The sequence below is a fragment of the Polypterus senegalus genome, chromosome 1 (genome assembly GCF_016835505.1).
Source record: "Polypterus senegalus isolate Bchr_013 chromosome 1, ASM1683550v1, whole genome shotgun sequence".
Taxonomy (NCBI): Eukaryota; Metazoa; Chordata; class Cladistia; order Polypteriformes; family Polypteridae; genus Polypterus; species Polypterus senegalus.
The window spans coordinates 123,567,302-123,588,581 of NC_053154.1; the positions used below are offsets into that span (position 1 = coordinate 123,567,302).

Sequence of the window (21,280 nt, forward strand, 5' to 3'; positions counted from 1 at the left end):
TAGCAAATGCCTGTTTTGCTAATTACAGATAGCCAGCTGCTTACAAAAGACTAGGACCAGGAGAATAAACATGTACTGCTCTTAAGAAACAGCAGCGAATGACAGAGTCAAAATGCAAGCTGAGGTCAAAGACAAAGATTAAAATGTTGAAAATCAAATATTTGAAGTCAAGGACAAAGGCAAAAACTCAGTTGCCAGGAACACAAAAACAAAAAGTAGCAAAGTAGGTTTTCTATTTAGGTAATCCAGGACTGCTACTGTTATACTGTCACTTGGGGGATGTCGCAAGTGTGTGCACCCTTGGGGAATCTAGAAGGTCGTTATAGAAATGGCTGACACAAAACTCCCAAAATGGCAGCACCCACAGAAAAAACAAATGGCACTACTGCAAGGCACAAATAAATTTACAACTTTTAAACTGTCTGAAACACCAAAATTAATGGCAACAATGAAATCTCCAACTCTCAGAACCTCTAGAAAAACACAAAATGAATATATAGTGATCTTCAACTCTCACATTCTACTGACTGCACAAGACAAGGCAGTGGTGAAAGGAAATAAATTGGGAAATGTCTAAAGGAAAAAATGACCTAAAAAACTTACAGTATTATAAACAAAGTCCTTCTGTCAATGCAATTTGTGAATTTCAGTGTCTGCCTAGTGTTTCTGGATGTCTTCTCCTGCTCTGTATCTATTTCTTTTTTCATTTTTGGCCTCTTATTCATTTTGGAGTTTAATTTATATATATATATATTCATTTGACTATATGAATTTTAAATAATGTTTATCTTTTAACTTATGCATGCAGCAAACTATATATATATATATGTATTTAATATTCCTAATTATTCTGACCTACTAATTAAACTTACTTCAGATCATTTATTTCTGTGCCCCTTATTGGTTAGTGTAAGTCATCTGTGGGGGAAGTTTAAAGTCAGATAGTCATTATTTACAAAACAAATGCCCATGTTTATGAATTTTTGAAATGTCTGACATAAGAATTCAATATAATTTTGATCAGGTAAATGTATTGCAACTGGTGTAAAGATTTGCCTGGCCCAAGCTACACTATTTTTCAATACTGGTAAAAAATCAAGAATTTTCAGACATTACAACATGTAAGCTTTATTTAGACATAATGTGAATTGTCACCTATTCCACACTTAGAGAAATGACTAACCTCAAGACCAAGGAAGTCAAGTATAAAATACTCCATCCTTTAGAATCTTTTCTGACTAAAGCATTATTTGTGTCACTTTAAATGTTCTGTGATCATTTGAACTAGAAGTTGTGTATCTCATAATTAATTCAATTTAAACTCCAAGTGCATAATAAACAACCAATTCATTAAACTTAAACAAAGATAAACTGTTACTATAAATATACCCACTTCTAGGCAATATGTGAAATTTTACATAGTGACTTTTATTTACACACAATGCAGTTGCATCTTATTGTTTATTTATATCTCTATATATAATCTTCATTTGGATCTTGATCTTTGTTTGTCCGCGAATGAATTAGAAGAAGAAGCACTAGATGGCAGTAGAGAGACAGCTAAAACATAGGCATTGCAATCCTCCAGGCTTATACTTCTGATGACTGTAGTACTTCAGTCACACCTCAAAACACAAACATTCAAACTAAACAAATTGTTGTGCTTTAAATTAACTAAAGAGATCTTCATTTAGATCTTGATCTTTATTTGTCCGCGAATTCCACACATGCGTAGACCACCTTCCAGTTTAGTAAGTTGTTGTTACTCACGGATGTCAACAATGTGCCGGAATAATGAAAGGGGTGGGGGACAGTGTTACGCTGGTTAGCTCCTGAGGCCTGGTTAGAGAATGAGATTGCCGAAGATAAAAGGTACGTGCCTACGTAACATATGCATGAAAGAAAGACAGTGGGTAAAATGAATGACAACGTAACAGCACGTTCTGGAAATTATTATTGTTATGTTGTAGCCAGCGAGTGCTGCGCATCTCACAGTTGTACCATGGCTTGCTCACATGTCAGTGAAGTGATCCCTATTTATGCTTTAAAGAGCCTGGATACCTATGTTTCCCCCTTTTATAACCATTGCTCCGTGTATATTGCCTTACTCTTGGGATTGCCACAAAGCAACCTGAGAGATTGGAGAAAGGTTGAGAAGAGATCGTGAGTGGAAACGAGAGCGTCGTGAAAACGAGACAGACTGTGAACGGACAGAAGCAGAAATACTCCTACACCACCACATAATTACTATTTGGACAGTGATTCCTATCGAATCAATGTCCAAGGGTATATTCTTTTGTAATTTTGTTTCCCTTATAAAAAATCATAATGCTGTGCGACGAAGGGCCCAGTTCACGACTGACAGCTGCGTTTAAACAGGGAGCCCTTCACAGACAACTTTAACACGCGCAACGTAGTTGGGCGCACATGGCTAGTTACATATAATTTAATTTCCCAATATCACACCTGCACTGCACAAAGATGGCACAGTGAGTCCTGGGCTCAAATAATTGTATGGTCAATATAAGAAACGTGAACATTATTCTGTTCTCCGCATTTAGTTTGATTGGGTATTCACATTTCTTTGTATTTCCTAAAGATGCAAATGTTAGGCTGACTATAAATCTAAATTTCTCTTCATTGAGCAAACATGGATGCCCTGAGATGTTTGGGTTATATCCTGCCTTGGGTCCTCCCCTGTCAGGATAGGCCCCAGCTGGAAATCACAGATAGGAACATAAACTTAAACATAAAACCCTAAAATGTTACTTTTCATTTGAATTTTAAATAATGTTTATCTTTTAACTTATGCATGCAGCAAACTAGTTTTGCCATGACTGAATATGCAGCAGCTATCACCAATGCTAAAACACAATACAATACATAATTATGCCAACATTTTTAGTCATTTTGTGCACTGTCACACAGAATGTAACTGGCAGCACACTCAGCCACTCAATAAGTACCATTACTGGTAAGCTGCTCAATCAGTGGTTGTCAGCTTAGCTAAGTGATAGAAGTCACAGCTTGCAATTCCCAGTAACCTAAGTTCACCTTGTAGCTATGTCCAGTACAGCTGCTGGAAGTGGGCGGTGACACTCAGAGTGATCAATCTTCAGTTAGTGGTGACTTTTCATTTCATCGTTATTTTTTTTCCAACTCTATGAGATTCCATATCATATCATTGAAAAGTGTAGGATGTTTAAGTGTAATGTCAACATGCTGTACTTATCTGTGGTTTAGTTTAGTTTAAAGTAGTTTAAAAATACAAAATCATGTTCACAGGAATATGTTGTACTGGGGTATCAAAAAAGGGGGAAAAAGGCCATATTAAGTACCTGCCTAAAGACATTACCCTCAGAATCCTGATCCCAAAACTCTACAGACATGGTTCGACCTGCACAGGTCTAAGTGAGCCCCTGGCTTTAAAATCTAAAATATACTTAAATGTCCCAAAACGTATTAAAAATGTTCTTCAAGGCAAAAGCCCTTTTGTGCCTGCCTATAGTTCAACTGAAAAATATCTATATAAAAATGTTTGTATATATTTGTTTTATATTTCTACACAAGTAGGGTTATTATTCTCATGTGTACGGAGTACAGTGAAATTCTCACTTCTATTCGCACTATGTTCAGCTTTTATAATAAACTAGGGGGGCAAGCCCCCCTGATGCCTATGGCGCCCAACCCGTAGTTGTGGGCCAGTCTGCCATTCGCATTGTGAAGAGCGTGGCTGAACACACCACAAGGAGGCACAGTCGCTCCTCCGAAACCCCCTCTTAAATGCTGATACAATGCGAAACAAATACCGTTTTGCTTTTTCTATCGCCTCTTTGTTCGATCAGCTGCTGGGTTGCTGCTGCTGCCGTGCCATGTGATCTGCATCTCCTGCGGCACTTCAAACATTTAAAAGCCTGTACAGCAGCTGTCCTGCTCTTTGTCTTTTATTTCTGCCCCGGGGTGTGGTTAAATGTTTTGTCTTGCGAGATGCGAGTTCTTAATATTTTTTAGTTTATAATTTAAAAACGGAATAAGAATCAGAAAATCTAACAACATCACATTAAAGTTTGACAAATTCTGAAAAGAATGATACCAAACATATATATGTAGGTTTTAAAATAAGCCAGATTTAAAGCGTGACAAAAAAGTGACATAAAATTGTTGCACTTTTAGGCTTAGGATTTTATATATAGAGTATATAAATAAATAAAAGTTCAGTAATAGTCCTAGTTGCCAAAGGCGATACACCACAAGAGTCCAGGATCTATAATGCAAAACAACAACTCGAAAACAACAGAGTGAACAAATTTATATTGAGTAACCCTCTTCAATAGTTCTTACTACGGGGTGAAAATTCAAAGCACAAATTAAACTTTAAAAGGTCTTGATGAACTTAATCAAAACAAACTGATGTTGAAAGAAAGTAAAAAAAAGAAAAATATATATTGAATTCATTTCCATTAATAATTCTCCATCCATATCTACTATCTAAATTTAAACTTAGTCTCTTGCATACTTTTCTATGCTGTCATTTCATTACCGTATCAGTTCTTAAAATATATATCAACATTTTAAATGATGTAAGCAAATGAATGATATTTCAACATTGCCTCTATTTAGAATTATATCTTATCTTTGTGACTAACATATACAATCTAGTAAAAAATATGGTTACAAATAAAGATATATTGCAACAATGGTTAATTCCTGAAAATGCATTTTAGGTCCAATTAAAAAAAGTATAAATGCTAGATACAATAACACTGCACTACCCCTAGGCTTTAGATGTGGAGATGATATTCCAGGATAAAAACCTCTCCAGAGAGAACGTGATATTTATAAAGGGTGATTTGACATGTCAACTCACTTTAGATGTACCGCTTGCAACAATGAAATGCATGCTATGTATTTCATCTTTTCTGGCTTTAAGTTTTCCCACGCCTGCCTCTAAAAATCCCATATGCACATCTGAAGAAAAGTTTCATTTGAATAAGCTGTATAAAGCTGGAGATATAATGCTAGGAGGAATATTTATTGCTCATCTGAAAGCGATACAATCAGAACTGTCATATAGTTCTAAACCTCAAGAGTGGAAATGTGATGGGTGAGTTTTTTTTCCTTTTATTGCAAGTTTATTAAAATGTAGGTTAATTTGATCAGTGTGCTTATTTCTTGAATCACAAATGTGTAATCATGATTCTTAGTGTATTTACTTTTCACTCATACAGCTAGAAACACCTAGTAGAAAAATGATGTAAAGCAAACTAAGTGTATTCTTGGTGGACTTTTGTGCTTAGTGGACCTATTATCTCTCTTCATGTTAAAGTTTCATGCCATTTTTCAGTTAAGAAATATCTTACATAGTTGCAGTAGAGAAGTAATTAATCTTTTTGTTTCCTACAGCTTTGATCTCATAATATTTCAAAGGACAATGGTCATGATTTTTGCTATTGAGGAAATAAACAAAGATAAAAATCTTCTTCCAAATGTAACACTTGGCTATAAAATATATGACAACTGTATGAATGTACAGGTAGCCTTGAGAGGAGCCATGTCTCTTATTAGTAGTCCAGAAGATGTTACAACAGATTATAACTGTAATGGTCCACCGCCTGTTGTGGCTATTGTTGGAGATCCCCTCTCCACCCATTCAATTGCAATATCAAGAATACTAGGATTGTTCAAGATGCCAATGGTAATGTACCACATACCCCTCGTAATACAAAAATATTACACTAAAGAAGCTATGTTGTAAACTCTGTAGAAAATGTTTCAGTAGATTAAGTTGTTTTGATTCCTGTGGTACACATTTTTTGGATGTCTGTAATTTTAGTCAGTAAAAGGTATAAGGATTATACACTACATATGTAGATATTTATATATAAACTATAACTTTGAAAGTAGAACCTCTTTCAAATAAAATCATCTGATCATCAATATGTAGAATGATGAGACACAATTAAACAGAAAAACCTTTATTTCTTAGGGTTCATAGTAATAATCCATCAAAAGCATTTCACATATGCAGTAAAACTGTTTTTTATATTTATTAAAATAGTAGCAGAGCATAACTAATTCAAACACAGTACTTTACACTGCAACCTTTCGATTTCCATGGAGTAGCCACTATGTTACATTGTTGTATTGAATGTGTTATATCTAATAATTTAACTAAAATACACTAAATTCTCTTATAACTGATTTTTTGGTTATGTACTTTTTCTCTCATTTTTTTAAATAACATTTTATAAGTTCATTTTTAAACTTCCCAGTTTAGTCAAAAGTAGCATTATACTGAAATTAAACAGCATGAAATCTGAATTGTCACAAAGTTACTTCTATTACAGATATAGTAAAATGTTTCCAAAACTTGTAAATATTATAATTATTTAAAAGTTATATCTCCTCATTCTTTAAGAGATCTCTCGATCTCCACTGCACTAGACTTCACAGTAGTTCAATTATAATGAAATATATTTTTTGTTTCTCTTCAGATCAGCTACTGTGCTACGTGTTCTTGCTTAAGTGACAAGCGAGAATTTCCTTCATTTTTTAGGATGATTCCAAGCGATGATTTTCAAGTTAAAGCCATTGCAAAGCTCATTAAACATTTTGGATGGACATGGATTGGCATTGTAGGAGTCGATGATGATTATGGACTTTACGCTGTTACAAGCTTTATTGAGGAAGTTAAGAAATTTGGCTGTGTGGCCTTTTCTGAAAGTTTTAAACTCAATGATAATATAAAATTGACACAAATAGTTAAAATTGTAAAACAGTCAACAGCAACAGTGATTATTGCATTTTTGGTAAAAGCAGCTGCAACCATGTTAATCAGTGAGGTTGTCTGACAGAACATCACTGGCAGACAATGGATAGCTAGTGATTCCTGGAGTGCTTTTCCTATTTTGGCTAGCAATGAAAATTTTAAGTCATTTGGAGGAACAATAGGCATTCTTCCTAGAAGAGGAGTGATTCCAGAGCTAGAAGAGTTTCTTCTTCAAACCCGCCCAACTTCTGACCATGAAAATAACTTATTGACTCAGTTGTGGGAAAGAATGTTTGAATGCAGGTTCCATGTAAATAATACTGCATATAACTCATCACTGAATCAAAGCAATACATGTACTGGTTTAGAAGACATTAAGGGCAAAAACTCAGAATATAGTGATGTATCTGAATTAAGGACTTCCTACAATGTTTATAAAACAGTATATTCCATAGCACATGCTCTTCATAACCTAGCATCTTGTGAAAATGGTCAAGGACCTTTTGTCAACCATACATGTGCAGATATCACACGTGTTCAGCCCTGGCAGGTAAGATTAATAACATATTATAGCATTTTGAAAGACCCTGAATCCAATACTGGCTCTTTTTTAAAAATGAAGAAATCAACAAATTTCTAAATAAATTGCTTATAATGAAAATGAAAACATAACATTGTATACTTATTTAAATTCTTAAAAAAAAACTATATGACAGTGTTTAAGATTTAGCTTTTACTTCCAAAACCTATAATGAGTTTATTTTTTCCTTATAATATTTAGCAATTTACATACTGTATTAAAGTATTCATGGTTCTCTTTTCTTTTGTCAGCTTTTTCATTACTTAAAGAAAGTCAATTTTATAGATCGCCTTGGTGAAAGAGTGGCTTATGATGAAAATGGTGACCCGCTTCCAGCATATGAGTTTGTTAACTGGCAGCACTTAGAAGATGGAACCATGATAACTAAAACAATTGGAGTTTTTGATGAATCATCCTCCACAGTGAATGGACTTTTCCTCAATGAAAAAGATATTTTCTGGAACTTTGCATCTAGAAGTGTAAGCAAAATAATTAGTCTTTTTTGTTGTTTGCCTTTGGATTATTACTGTTACATTTTGGTCATAGCCCTAATCATTTCTACAAATGCACTGCCGGGTATCACTTTTTTTTTAATTTAGGGATATTGTGATTTGAATATTTTTGGAAAAAATCAATGAGAAATTGGTCCTGTTCAGTTTTAGATTGATGGCCTTTTTGAAAAAAATCAAGCTTGGTATAAACGTATAGATTATTCTTGGATATTTTGCAAAAATGTAACTTCATATTTAATGAGAAATGCACATTAAATGTGTTGTTGCTAAAGATTCAAGATTAAATAGGGAAAATAATGGAAAAAATGAGTACAATGACTAAAAAGTTCCAGGAGACTCTTCTATTCCAATACAAATATTTTGACACTTAACTAAATGAATCATTTTTAAAATATCAAACAAACGTCATAAACAAAGACTAAGAGTTTTGAAAATGAATTATGATGTTATATTCTGTCAATTCCATGGACTTTACCCCATTAAGGAAATAACTACTGAAAAAAAAATAACTATCAAAGTTGCCTATGGTAAAGTACGAAAACAAAACAAAAACAAAGTTGTAGGAGACATTCCCGGAGGTCTAGTCATAAGATATGAATACTCAATTGTTATGTATTTGCTGAGTTTTTAGACCACATTACAATAGGTACAAAAAGTTTCAGACAAGTATACAATCAGTATAAATTTCAAAACAATGAAGTTTAAAATTAGTGTATATTAATTTATACTCTACATTTTACAAGGAAGAATGCTAGGCTTGTTTTGAAAACAGAACTGAATAATTCTTGACAGATTTTCAAGAAGCTTTGCACTAGTTCTTATCCTTTATACCAACATCATTATGCTCGCATATTGTCTCAACGTAATTGTGACTGCCAAGTTTTTAAGTTTTCTTTGTTTTTAAATTTTATTCCCTTTAAGTCTTCTTTTAAATTTCTCTTTTTAATTTTCTGGATTATGTAGTGCCTTTCACTATCTATCTATCTATCTATCTATCTATCTATCTATCTATCTATCTATCTATCTATCTATCTATCTATCTATCTATCTATCTAGTACTGAAGGAAGTTTCCCAGTAATGCACTTTCTTAATTAAGATAAGGTTATAACCACTCTGAAGAAAGTAAATATGCTGAGCTTGCTACTAGGCTAAGCAAAAAAGAAATTCCTTCAAGTATATTTCACTACATATCCAAAACTCATGTCTTGAGAAAATATATAGCCTTTACAATGACTTTTATTTACTAAATATATGCCTAAATAATTCATAAAAGAGATAAAATGTCAACAACAAAATGTTTAGTAATGAGTGAAAACCAGTCATTCAAAGGATTATGTTTTTTAAGCAACAAGAAGCCCAAATGTAACTTGAAGTAATGCAGAAATCAAGAAAATAAGAAATAAGAGTTTTTAATGCATGGCACAGACTCGTAATGTAAAAGGTGGAGACATAAATTCTAACATTCCTGACCCCACAGGATTGCCTTCTATAGATCATGCCATGGTGTTAAACTTTAATGCTGTTTTGGTTCAACCTATTCTCCTGCTAGACTGAAACTAATAACATTTCCTCAAAGTCTTGGAGTCAACAAGGACATCATCTCCTTATTATGAATACGATTGAGGATTTTTGAAATAGGGTCTGAGATTAAGTACCAACCTTCATCGGTAGACAGAGATAGCTGGCTACCAGATGACCTGAACCACCACATTAAAATCAAAGTCCTTTCTTAAAGCATTTGTCTTATTCACTAGTGCTTACATTTCTTTTAACAGAGACTTACTGCTTGATTGTTTCCTACTGAATTCTTAATGTCTTTATCTCTAATGAAATTATTAGCTCAAATATAGTTAAGAATGCTGCTGATTGGAGCAGACTGTTTTTTTTTTGTTCCTCTTTCTCATCTTGAGAATCAATGAGCAATAATTGTTGCTAAGATCAAATACTCTAATCCTAATACAAAATCGCAAAATGTAATTCTAAATATAAAATCAAAAAAACTAGGTTAGAAACTAAAGAAAGCTCTTTCTTTTCGTTTTAGTATTTATTCACAATCCTGGACAGTGAGAGGTGTGCGATGCTGAACTATATGCAGTCACATTAGGTCACAACTCACACAAGTCATGACTTCTGAGATCATGCCCATAAGCAATCAGTCACCGCATTATGTCAGCAAAACCACACAGTGGCAGTACCTGTGCAAAACAAAATGGTGGATTGGGAACAATAAAAATACAAAAATTAAAAAATGTCAATATTTCCAAATTGCAACAGAAAGTGGAAAAAATGAACACACTTTCAAACTTCCAGATATTTAGCAGAAAAATCTTGAATTAATCATAAAATAAAGTAATAAATCTTAAAATTGAAAATAAAATTAAAAATAAAATTTTTGCAGCATACAGTGATCCCACGCTATATCGCGCTTCGACTTTCGCAACTTCACTCTATCGCGGATTTTAAATGTAAGCACATCTAAATATATATCACGGATTTTTTGCTGGTTCGCGCATTTCTGTGGACAATGGGTCTTTTAATTTATGGTACATGCTTCCGTAGTTGTTTTGCCCAGTTGATTTCATACAAGGGACACTATTGCAAGATGGCTGAGAAGCTACCCAATCAGAGCACGTATTACATATTAAATAAAACTTCTCAATGATATACAATATGCTTCCCGTGCGGTGCTTCGCATACTTGAAAGCCCAAACAGCACGTATTGATTTTTGATTGTTTGCTTGTCTCTGTCTCTCCCTCTCTGACATTCTCTGCTCCTGATGGAGGGGGTTGAGCAGAGGAGCTGTTCGCACACTGGCCTAGAAGATATGGACACTCCTCTAAAAAATGCTGAAAGACTACCTTCACATTGCTGCCTTCCTTGTAGCTGCTTTGTCTGGCGGTGCCTCGCATACTTAAAAGCCCAAACAGCCCTATTGATTTTTGATTGTTTGCTTTTCTCTGTCTCTCTCACTCTCTCTGACATTCTCTGCTCCTGACAGAGGTGGTGTGAGCAGAGGGGCTGTTTGCACAGAGGCTGTTTGCTTAGAAGATACGGACGCTCCTCTAAAAAATGCTGAAAGACTACCTTCACATTGATCCCTTCCTTGTGGCCGCTTTATCGGTGCATCGCATACTTAAAAGCCCAACAGCCCTATTGATTTTTGATTGTTTACTTTTCTCTCTCTCTCTCTGACATTCTCTGCTCCTGATGTGCACTCCTTTGAAGAGAAGATATGTTTGCATTCTTTTAATTGTGAGACGGAACTGTCATCTCTATCTTGTCATGGAGCACAGTTTAAACATTTGACTAAAGGGTGTTATTTCATGTCTAGAGGGCTCTAAAAATGTTAGAAAATGTATATAGAAGGTCGTAAACAGGTTTTCTATGTTCTAACTGCGAAAATATTCGATTTATAAATAAAGAATCCTACTTTGCAGAAATTCATTTATTGCGGCAGAGGCTGGAACAGATTAACCATGATAAACGAGGGTTGACTGTACATTACTATCAGTGAATATGACATCAGAGGAAAAAGAAATTGGTGCTGCATTTGTATAATGCATAAATGAACCTCAGAGATAGCCAGGAGAAGAGCAGTTCAGTAGTTAGCAAGATGTATTTTCCTGAAAGATCTTCTCTGAATAAATTTATTGTATTATGTTCCAGTCTCCTCTTCCCGTCTTTCATTCTCCTTCTATTGGTTGCCAATGAGTCAGTTTTGAAAATGTACACCTCAGGCTTGTGCTTACATGCATTCAGATACGTGTAAATATATCTATGTTGGAATTAAATATCAATTTAGGGAAAAACAGACTGTGCAAGCAGGAGACAGTTTCTCAGATTTTGAAAACATAAATAATTTTTAAGTTTGAAGGCAAAGTCTTAATCATATTTATGGAGTTAGCTTCAAAATGTCATCATGTACAAATAAAATCTCACACGCCACCCCTCTAAGTAATGGTTCAAGTTTTAATGTTACATGTATTTATTTCCTGATCAATTTTATTAGTTTAAAAGGTTCTAAGATAGGAACCAACCCTGGATGGAGTATTAGACCATCAAAATCATATTTTTATATACCATATGCCATAGTTTTTACATTTAAATGTATTTATTTAGCTGTTTTTTTTTTTTGGTTCATTGCGAACAAAATGTGTTTTAATTCAGAAAGCACAAGCAATTTCTGAATCATAAGTGTTTGATTAATCCATTAAGTACACGTCACGTAAGTACAGAAAATTCTAATTATGAAAGGTTAAAATGACATATAAATCAAATTATCAAATACAAAGGTTTATTAAACTGCAAGTAATGACAGTGTGGAAAATGTAAATTAGTCTTAGAATCAGATAATCACTGGAATCCGCTTTAGTGTCATCAGAATGTCAAAACAAAGCTCATCAATAAATCTCCTCTAATAAAATAGGACTGTCAAATCTGTCAGTTATATTCAGTAACTGTTATATTCATAGCTTTTAACTTCCAGGGTTTTACTTACTTCTCAACATTAAATTAAATGATAAGTAGTATTAGAAAACATCCTGTTAGAATGTGAATACAGTTTCAAATTGGACTTTTCAGGGATGCATTTATTATTACTAAAACTTTTCCAAAAATATTTATTTTCTAGATTCCTGAATCGGTCTGCAGCAAAAGTTGTCAGCCTGGTACTAGAAAAGCCATCAGGAAAGGCGAGCCAGTATGCTGTTTTGATTGTGTGCCATGTGCTGATGGTGAGATAAGCAGTCAGGTCGGTAAGTGTCGAACCTACCAAGCATGTCACAGGAACAAGAAATTTGTTCAGTGGTCAGATATACAGAATCCAGGGTTTAAACCTCTGTCCAGATCCTTATCTACCTAAAACATGCGTATTCCCTCTTTATCATTGTGATTCTAAAGTGGATTCCATGTTCACTGAACAATTCAAAAAGTATGCTTGTTTGGTTAGTTTCTTGACTCTAAACTGATGACCACCCAAGTATAAGATAGATACTTTATTAATCCCAAGGGGAAATTCATATACTCCATCAGCAGCATACTGATAAGAAACAATAAATTAAAGAGTGATAAAAATGCAGGTATAACAGACAATATCTTTGTATAATGTTAACATTTACCCCCCAGTGGAATTGAGGAGTCGCATAGTGTGAGGGAGGAATGATCTGCTCAGTCTGTCAGTGGAGCAGGACAGTGACAGCAGTCTGTCGCTGAAGCTGCTCCTCTGTCTGGAGATGATACTGTACAGTGGATGCAGTGGATTCTCCATGATAAATGCATGTTCTTTATAACTGGTTAACTCCACATTCAGGGAGAATGAAATATTTTAGAAATTCTGATAAAGTACCTGAAGCCTATCATAACAATAATGATTTTATTTTTTAAATCTTAATCTTCTTTGCATTATGTTTACCCCTGGATAAACTAACAAAAAATTCTGAATTTTTCTCAACAAGAAAAAATTTTACGTGTAATAAAAGCATGTAAATACAGCAGCAGTAAAGGGATGTCTAGTGTCCACACCTATACTGATACAGATTTAGTAAACTCTTTGTGTGACATGTTTTGAAACAGTAACCAATGCACAGCCCTATGTTGCAATCGAGACATTAGAAGTGTGTTTCTTTGTGAAATTTTCTAATATTTTTTTTCTGTTGTGTGAAAATGAGAGTGTAAATGTCAGTGCCTGATCTGCATGATCAATGCACCCATTGTGTTATTGTAGGCTACTACAGCGGATGTCTTAGTGACTTCCACACTCCCCTTGACATGAACATTGAGAGTTACCGCATTATAAGCAGTGCTTAGGGGCCTAATATCTTCCTTGTCATTCCACTTGATTGCAATCATTTTGCCATTTTGCTATACCTACTTGCACAATGGTGAACCTTTACATGACCAAATTCACCAGAATTTTAATGGAGGTTCAGCCATACAGTGCCATATGCATACGTTTCACTGTCCGTGTCAGTCACATTGTCATCACTTATGCTTGATTCAACTAATGTTTCAGTTTCAGTTTGTTCTAAACCTTGATTCACAGATTTATGTTTACATGACATGGTGTGTTTTGGTTGAAGGCTTCATCCCACTCATCAATATTAATTAGTTACCATGCAGTGGTAAAATGCACAGAAACATTAATGATTTTTTGCAGCATGATGTTATTTTATTCACTAAATGGCAGAGGAATACTGTGTGAGGGCTATTCAGGCATAACACTGTACAATTGGATAATAACTGCTTACTTAGGATTAATCTTTATGAAATGGAATTCCATACCAAGTAGGATTACGAAGTTGAAAATATCTAGATCCAGCTGCTGTCATTCAGCCAGCTTATGCCAGGAAAAACCTTTACTTTGTTACAAAATGCCTTCTTATAGTTCAAACTCCTTTGATCTCCAATATCCTTCAGTTTTTCCTGGAAGACATATGTGTTGATTTTCAAATAACTTTCAGCAGATTCAGAATTAAATGCTCAGAACAAAATAAAACAAAACACCACATAAAAAAAACTCTGTTTTATCCATCCATCAGTTTTCTGTACCCAGTCTGTTATTTAAAGCAAGGAACAACAATGGATGCCATGACAATTCATCACAGTGCGCACTTAATGATGCCAATCCAGTTTTGACTCATCACTTAACCAAACATGTACGGATGTGGAAGAAAAAAATGGAGTACCTGGAGGAATACACAAGTAGACACTTAGAGACTGTGCATTTCACGTAGGTTATGACCAAGCCTTGCATTTGACCTCAGCCTTTTGGACCTATGCGGCAGTAGTGCTTGACCACTACACAAGCTATAGAAGTATTTTTATAATTTTGAAAACATAATGACAACAAAAAACTTTTAAATTTTGACATAAAACTGGAGATGGTTTATTCAGATAATGACTTCTTCATTACTTCTGTAGAGTTTGCATATTCTCTGTGTGTCGATATGCTTTTTTGTACGGTGTACACCTTAGAAATAGCCCACATGCTAAACACAAACAGTATGTGTGAGAAAAATTGGTGACTCTAAATATGTCTGGCATCATTGAATATGGGTGTGTGCATGTGTGTGCCATGTCCAAGGTGTGTGCCTACCTTGCTCTCAGTTCAGGAAACACATGCATGAATTTAAGGATGGGTGGATGGAAGTATGGATGGATACATTTGTCAGAACTGTGGCACTAACCACAATGTATTTTGAAGTGTATTTATATGTTCTCCCAGTTTTCATGTGAGCATTGTCATGTTGTGTGAAAGTTAGTAGGAAGCTGCTGTTTAATATTTTATAGTTGCATTAATTAACTGTATTGCTATGTGCAGGAATCAAATTCAGGTCAAATTGTATTCAGCTGGAAATTATGCTTCTTTTTGCCTGGTATGACATATTTTATTTAAATTAGTTTCAATTAATTAATTTAATTAATGCCACATGGCTTTTGTTTAAGAATAGGAACCTTCTGTGTTTATGAGGCATTCTTAGAACAATGAAATAAACCAGAAGAAGTCAATTTTATCACAGATTCTTAGTCCTGTTTTCTTAAGGTAAGCATATGCTTCCTGTTCGCTTCCCAGCACACAAGTGCTGTCATGGATAGAATTTTGACATTTTTCATAGATGCTTTACCAGTCGGCTCTTTATAGCTTCAAGCTGCATATTTTCCTTCTTTTCTCTGTTCAGTTCTGTTTCATCAATGGTCATGTAGTGCCATGGTTTGTAACAAATGATATTCTGCACAAATATGTGCTAATGTTTGATAGGGTGGCATAGCAGTCAAAATACAATGGAATTATTTGATTTGAGTATGCTATTGTGACTGTATGTGATTCACAACGTGTGTGAGTCCTAGTGACATATGACATACTGCATAAACTGAATCACATGCAAATGCAGTAGCTTAACCATATATTCCCAGTCAAATTATATGATTATTTTTCTGAAACAACACCTCATATCCTTCTGTCAACAGCCTTGGTACAAACACAGATGTGTATCCACATCAAGCAAAAAAAAATCGACTATAAATTGTCAGATTTGAATACACTGTTGAGTCTGCCATGACTCTGAGCATGCTGTCTTTCGGCATTGCATTCTTCACCAGTTACTCTTCCAGTTCCTGGAAAATGGTGCAGGCTGTGGACTAATTACCCTAAGTTTTGTGAAAAACACAGTAATGCCATTATTGGTGAATATAAACTGCTCAAAAAAATTAAAGGAACACTTTGAAAACACATCAGATCTCAATGGGAAAAAGAAATCCTCCTGGATATCTATACTGATATAGACTGGGTAATGTGTTAGGAACGAAAGGATGCCACATCGTTTGATGGAAATGAAAATGATCAACCTACAGAGCCTTGAATTCAAAGACGCCCCAAAAATCAAAGTGAAAAAATTATGTGGCAGGCTAGTCCATTTTGCCAAAAGTTAATTGCAGCAACTCAAAATTGTACGCAGCACTTTGTATGGCCCCTGTGTTCTTGTATACATGCCTGACAACATCGGTGCATGCTTCGAATGAGATGACAGATGGTGTTGTGGAGGATCTCCTCCCAGATCTGGACCAGGGCATCACTGAGCTCCTGGACAGTCTGAGGTGCAACCTGGTGGCATTGGATGGACCAAAACATAATGTCCCAGAGGTGTTCTATTGGATTTAGGTCAGGAAAGTGTGGTGGCCAGTCAATGGTATCAATTCCTTCATCCTCCAGGAACTGCCTGCCTACTCTCACCACATGAGGCCAGGAATTGTCATGCACCAGGAGCCACTGTACCAGCATAGGGTCTGACAATGGGTCCAAGGATTTCATCCTGATACCTAATGGCAGCCAAGGTGCCTTTGTCAAGCCTGTAGCGGTATGTGTGACCCTCCATGGATATGCCTCCCCAGACAATCATTAACCGACCACCAAACTGCTCATGCTGAATGATGTTACAGGCAGCATAATGTTCTCCATGGCTTCTCCAGAGCCTTTCACTTCTGTCACGTGCTCAGGGTGAACCTGCTCTCATCTGTAAAAAGCACAGGGCACCAGTGGTGCATCTGCCAATTCTGGTATTCTATGGCGAATACCAATCGAGCTGCATGCTGCTGGGCAGTGAGCTCAGGGCCCATTAGAGGACATGGGGCCCTTGGGTCACCGTCATGAAGTCTTTCTGGTTGTTTGGTCAGAGACATTCACACCAGGGGCCTGCTGGAGGTCATTTTGTAGGGCTCTGGCAGTGCTCATCCTGTTCCTCCTTGCCCAAAGGAGCAGATACTGGTCCTGCTGATGGGTTATGGACCTTCTATGGCCCTCTCCAGCTCTCCTAGAGTAACTGCTTGTCTCCTAGAATCTCCTCCATGCCCTTGAGACTGTGCAGGAAGACACAGCAAACCTTCTGGCAATGACACGTATTGATGTGTCATCCTGGAGAAGTTCGACTACCTGTGCAACCTCTGTAGGGTCCAGGTATCGCCTCATGCTACCAGTAGTGACACTGACTGTAGCCAAATGCAAAACTAGTGAAGAAACAATCAGAAAAGATGAGGAGGGAAAAATGTCAGTGGCCTCCACCTGTTAAACCATTCCTGTTTTGGGGGTCATCTCATTGTTGCCCCTCTAGTGCATCTGTTGTTAATTTCATTAACACCACAGCAGCTGAAACTGATTAACAACCCCCTCTGCTACTTAACTGACCAGATTAATATCCCATAAGTTTCATTGACTTTATGCTATACTCTGATTAAAAAGTGTTCCTTTAATTCTTTTGAGCAGTATATATATTGAAGGCTGTAGTTTTCTTTTATTATGTTTTGTGTCGTTATATTGCACATAGCCTACTGAATGAGATTCACACCAAGGGGCAGTGTGGTGCGTGTTGGTTATATGCGCACATAAGAATTCCCTTGTACTTTGTATATTCACCCATCCATCCATCTTTCTAATCTGCTTATCCTGGGCAGTGTAGTGGGGCAGCTTGACAAGCCCAAGGGGTAGGGTTAGGGTTTCATTGTTTCTTTTCATTTACCCAAGCCTATATTTCGGTGTAACATAATTGAAATGATTAGAGTACTGACAGGCTTTTCACATATAACATAAATTAAGGAGGTGTTCCTCATCAGTCCTAGCTCATTTTACAAAGAAAAGCACCCTCTCAGACACATTTAGTTTTTTTATAACATGAGTTCCCTCTACAAGTATTAGACCGGCACCTTCAATAACTGAAGAAAATAATTTTTTCTGATCCCATTGAGAACAAACACTTAGTATTTTTTGTCATTCTGTAAGTAAATAATCAGCCTCACACCTGAGCCACAAGTTTGAATCTTGAGAAAAGCAGGTCACTTACCTAGTGAAACCTAAAGAGCATTTGGCTTGTCAAAATTAATCTTCAGACTTTCAAATGTGAGGAAAGAAAGCCCTTATGATAAATAAGTAGCTCATATGTGCCTTTTCTCCTTCCAAAATAAATAATTTATAGGTGTGCTTTTTGAAGTATATCAGTGAAATGCATTACTTTCAGCTCAGTAGTAGATTCTAGCAGACAAACTTTTCACTTTAAGGTGTCACTTGAGAAAATATTCTTCCTTGTGGTTTTAATGTGAGAAAGAAATATTGAATGCCAAGACAAAAGGAAGGAACTGATGAAAAAAAGAGGTAGTTATTCTGACCAAACTGTCAAGAGCGTTAACAATTTAAATCAAATGGCTGTAGATGTTGCAAATTGGAGAGTAAGATTATCAAGCAGTCATGAACTGAAGACACACCTATCTGCTTCCTGACAAGGCTATATAGTCCTTTATCCACTGGGCTTACTCACTTATGTCCTGTTTATTTGTGACCCCTGCAATGCAGCAGATTACTAACCAGGGTGGGTCTCTTTATTGCATTGCATCTAGAACTGTCTCTTGGCTGTCCTTAACATTGACTAATAAAAAGCAAGCATCGGTAAATTTTGAATTACTGGATGAGTCCCAAAAAGTATCAAGCTGTCAGCTAGGTCACCCCTTTTAATTCCAAAGAGTTGTTAATCAAAATAGGTGCACGAGAGCACAAAACATAAATAAGAGTAATGCAGCCTTCTTGTCTTCTTAAGGTTGTTGGTTCTTGAGAATGGGTCAGTCATGAGGAGCTCCTTATTTTCCAAATGAGTGAGTAGCATCTATAGGTGTCGGTCTTTCACAGCCCTTCAGCCATAAGTGACGGGGTTGATTGTCCTAAAGGGGTGTCTTTTCACTGCTGAAGAGGAGAGAAAAGACAAGACTGTTAGTGACAATGTCCCTTCTTGCTCCAGTGAGGTGTATATACATATATATATATATATATATATATATATATATATATATATATATATATATATATATATATATATGTGTGTATGTCGTGTGTGTGTTTACTTTATAAATATTTATATGTCTTTGTTTTTTTTTCAGATTCAATTGAGTGTTCAAGGTGCTTACCTGATTTTTGGTCTAATCAAGGAAAAAATCAATGCGTGCTTAAAGAAATTGAATTTTTGTCTTATGAGGATGTGATGGGGATTACTTTAACAGCAACTGCACTCCTGGGGACCTGCCTGTCAGTTGCAGTTTTGGCAGTCTTTATACAGTACAGAAATACTCCAGTTGTAAAAGCTAACAATTCTGAACTGAGCTTCCTTTTGCTTGTGTCATTAAAACTCTGCTTCCTTTGTGCTCTGTGCTTCATTGGACAACCATCACAACTGACATGTATAATGAGACACTTGATGTTTGGAATTAGTTTTGCTTTATGTATTTCTTGTATTCTTGTGAAAACAATTGTTGTGATAATGGCATTTAATGCCACTCTGCCAGGGAATAATATAATGAAATGGTTTGGTGTCTCCCAGCAGCGAGGTACAGTGTTCTTCTTCACTTTAATCCAAGCAGTCATATGTTTAATCTGGTTTTACACTTCCCCACCAGGACCTGCCAAAAATATCAAGTATCAAAATTCAAAAATCATATTAGAATGTGATGTTGGGTCACAGACTGGATTTAGCTGTCTTTTGGGATACATTGGATTGTTGGCATGTGTTTGTTTTCTGTCTGCTTTTCTAGCAAGAAACCTCCCTGACACTTTTAACGAAGCCAAATTCATAACTTTCAGCATGCTCATCTTCTGTGCAGTTTGGATCACCTTTATACCTGCTTATATCAGCACTCCGGGAAAATATACCGTAGCGGTGGAGATTTTTGCTATTTTGGCTTCAGCCTTTGGTATTCTTTTGGCAATATTTACTCCCAAATGTTATGTAATTTTGTTGAAACCAGAGAGAAACACAAAAAAAGCTCTAATGGAAAAATCCATTGCTGACAAATGCCATTAAATGTGCAATAAGATACAGCAAATTAAAACTTTAATATCTTACTCACCAGGGAACAGGAAGATTGTAAATATTCTTTTGCATATTTGCTGTTCAGGTTCCTTTTTTTGTAATGCATAATCCAGAAAGTTTTCATTCACATTGTTCTCTTGGTATTAATAGATAGATAGATATTATAAAGTATTTCCTTTATGTTAAGCACTGTATCGTGATCGTGTTACAATTTTTGTGCAAATGTTATTTTTTAAGAAACAAATAAACTTTAACAAGTGTTATTTACATACTATATCGACCATACAAATTTATTTCCTTACAAAGGTTTATGACATGATGCAAGGACCCTTGACACCCGCAAAAACACATTTGGAAAAAAATATGTATATGTAAGAGAGTAATTAGTCTTAATACTAACATGTACCTGAAATATATTTCATTTGTTGGTGAATGACTGAACATTTAAAAGAACCATACTGGATGATGTGCATATTTTATTTAAATTACACTGATCAAATCAGAGGAAAAAAAACATTGAAAATGTATACATAATGTAAAATTCAGGTGAGTCCCAGTAACATGGTTATCTACTTTTAAAGTTGAAGAATGTTTCATTTTCGTTTGTGTACATCAAATAGTTTTACAATAATGAGTTACAAAATGTTATTACATATGTTAGCAGAGTAATTTAAAAGGAGAGGGAGCTGAAGAAAAGGTTGGGTTCAAATTTGGAAGCCCTGTTTAATGGAAGGCAGATCACAGCAAAAATAAGAAAAAAAATAATAGTAAGTAGTTTTGCAAGAGTGAGACTTCTGGCTGGAAGGCACTACAGACAGTGTGAAAAGCACTTATTTCATAGCAGAGGTCCATTTTCTTCCAAAGCTGGTTCCAAAATGAGTGCTGACTTCCAGTGTCCATCTTCGGTATTTAGTGGAAGGACCTGAAATGGATTTCCATGATCAGGATGTAAGTGATGTTAGTGGTGTACTGGTCTATACTCCTCCATTCTAGAGGCAAAGAGGGAAAGGAAGTTAAGGACTATATAGCACTCTCACAATTCCCTTTGGGTTTTACCTGTTAAGTATACGTGTACCGCT

The 21,280-nt window shown here is 35.6% G+C and overlaps 1 protein-coding gene across 1 annotated transcript; it reads left to right on the forward strand.

Moving 5' to 3' along the window:
* Positions 1-5,015: 5,015 nt before the first annotated feature.
* On the forward strand, positions 5,016-20,233 carry LOC120528340 (extracellular calcium-sensing receptor-like). Its single transcript, XM_039752515.1, has 7 exons — positions 5,016-5,104; positions 5,404-5,695; positions 6,495-6,829; positions 6,917-7,319; positions 7,601-7,828; positions 12,494-12,617; positions 19,276-20,233. Exons 1-7 carry the CDS (start codon positions 5,016-5,018, stop codon positions 20,190-20,192), a joined length of 2,388 nt encoding a protein of 795 aa, XP_039608449.1. The 3' UTR covers positions 20,193-20,233.
* The last annotated feature ends 1,047 nt before the right edge of the window (positions 20,234-21,280 follow it).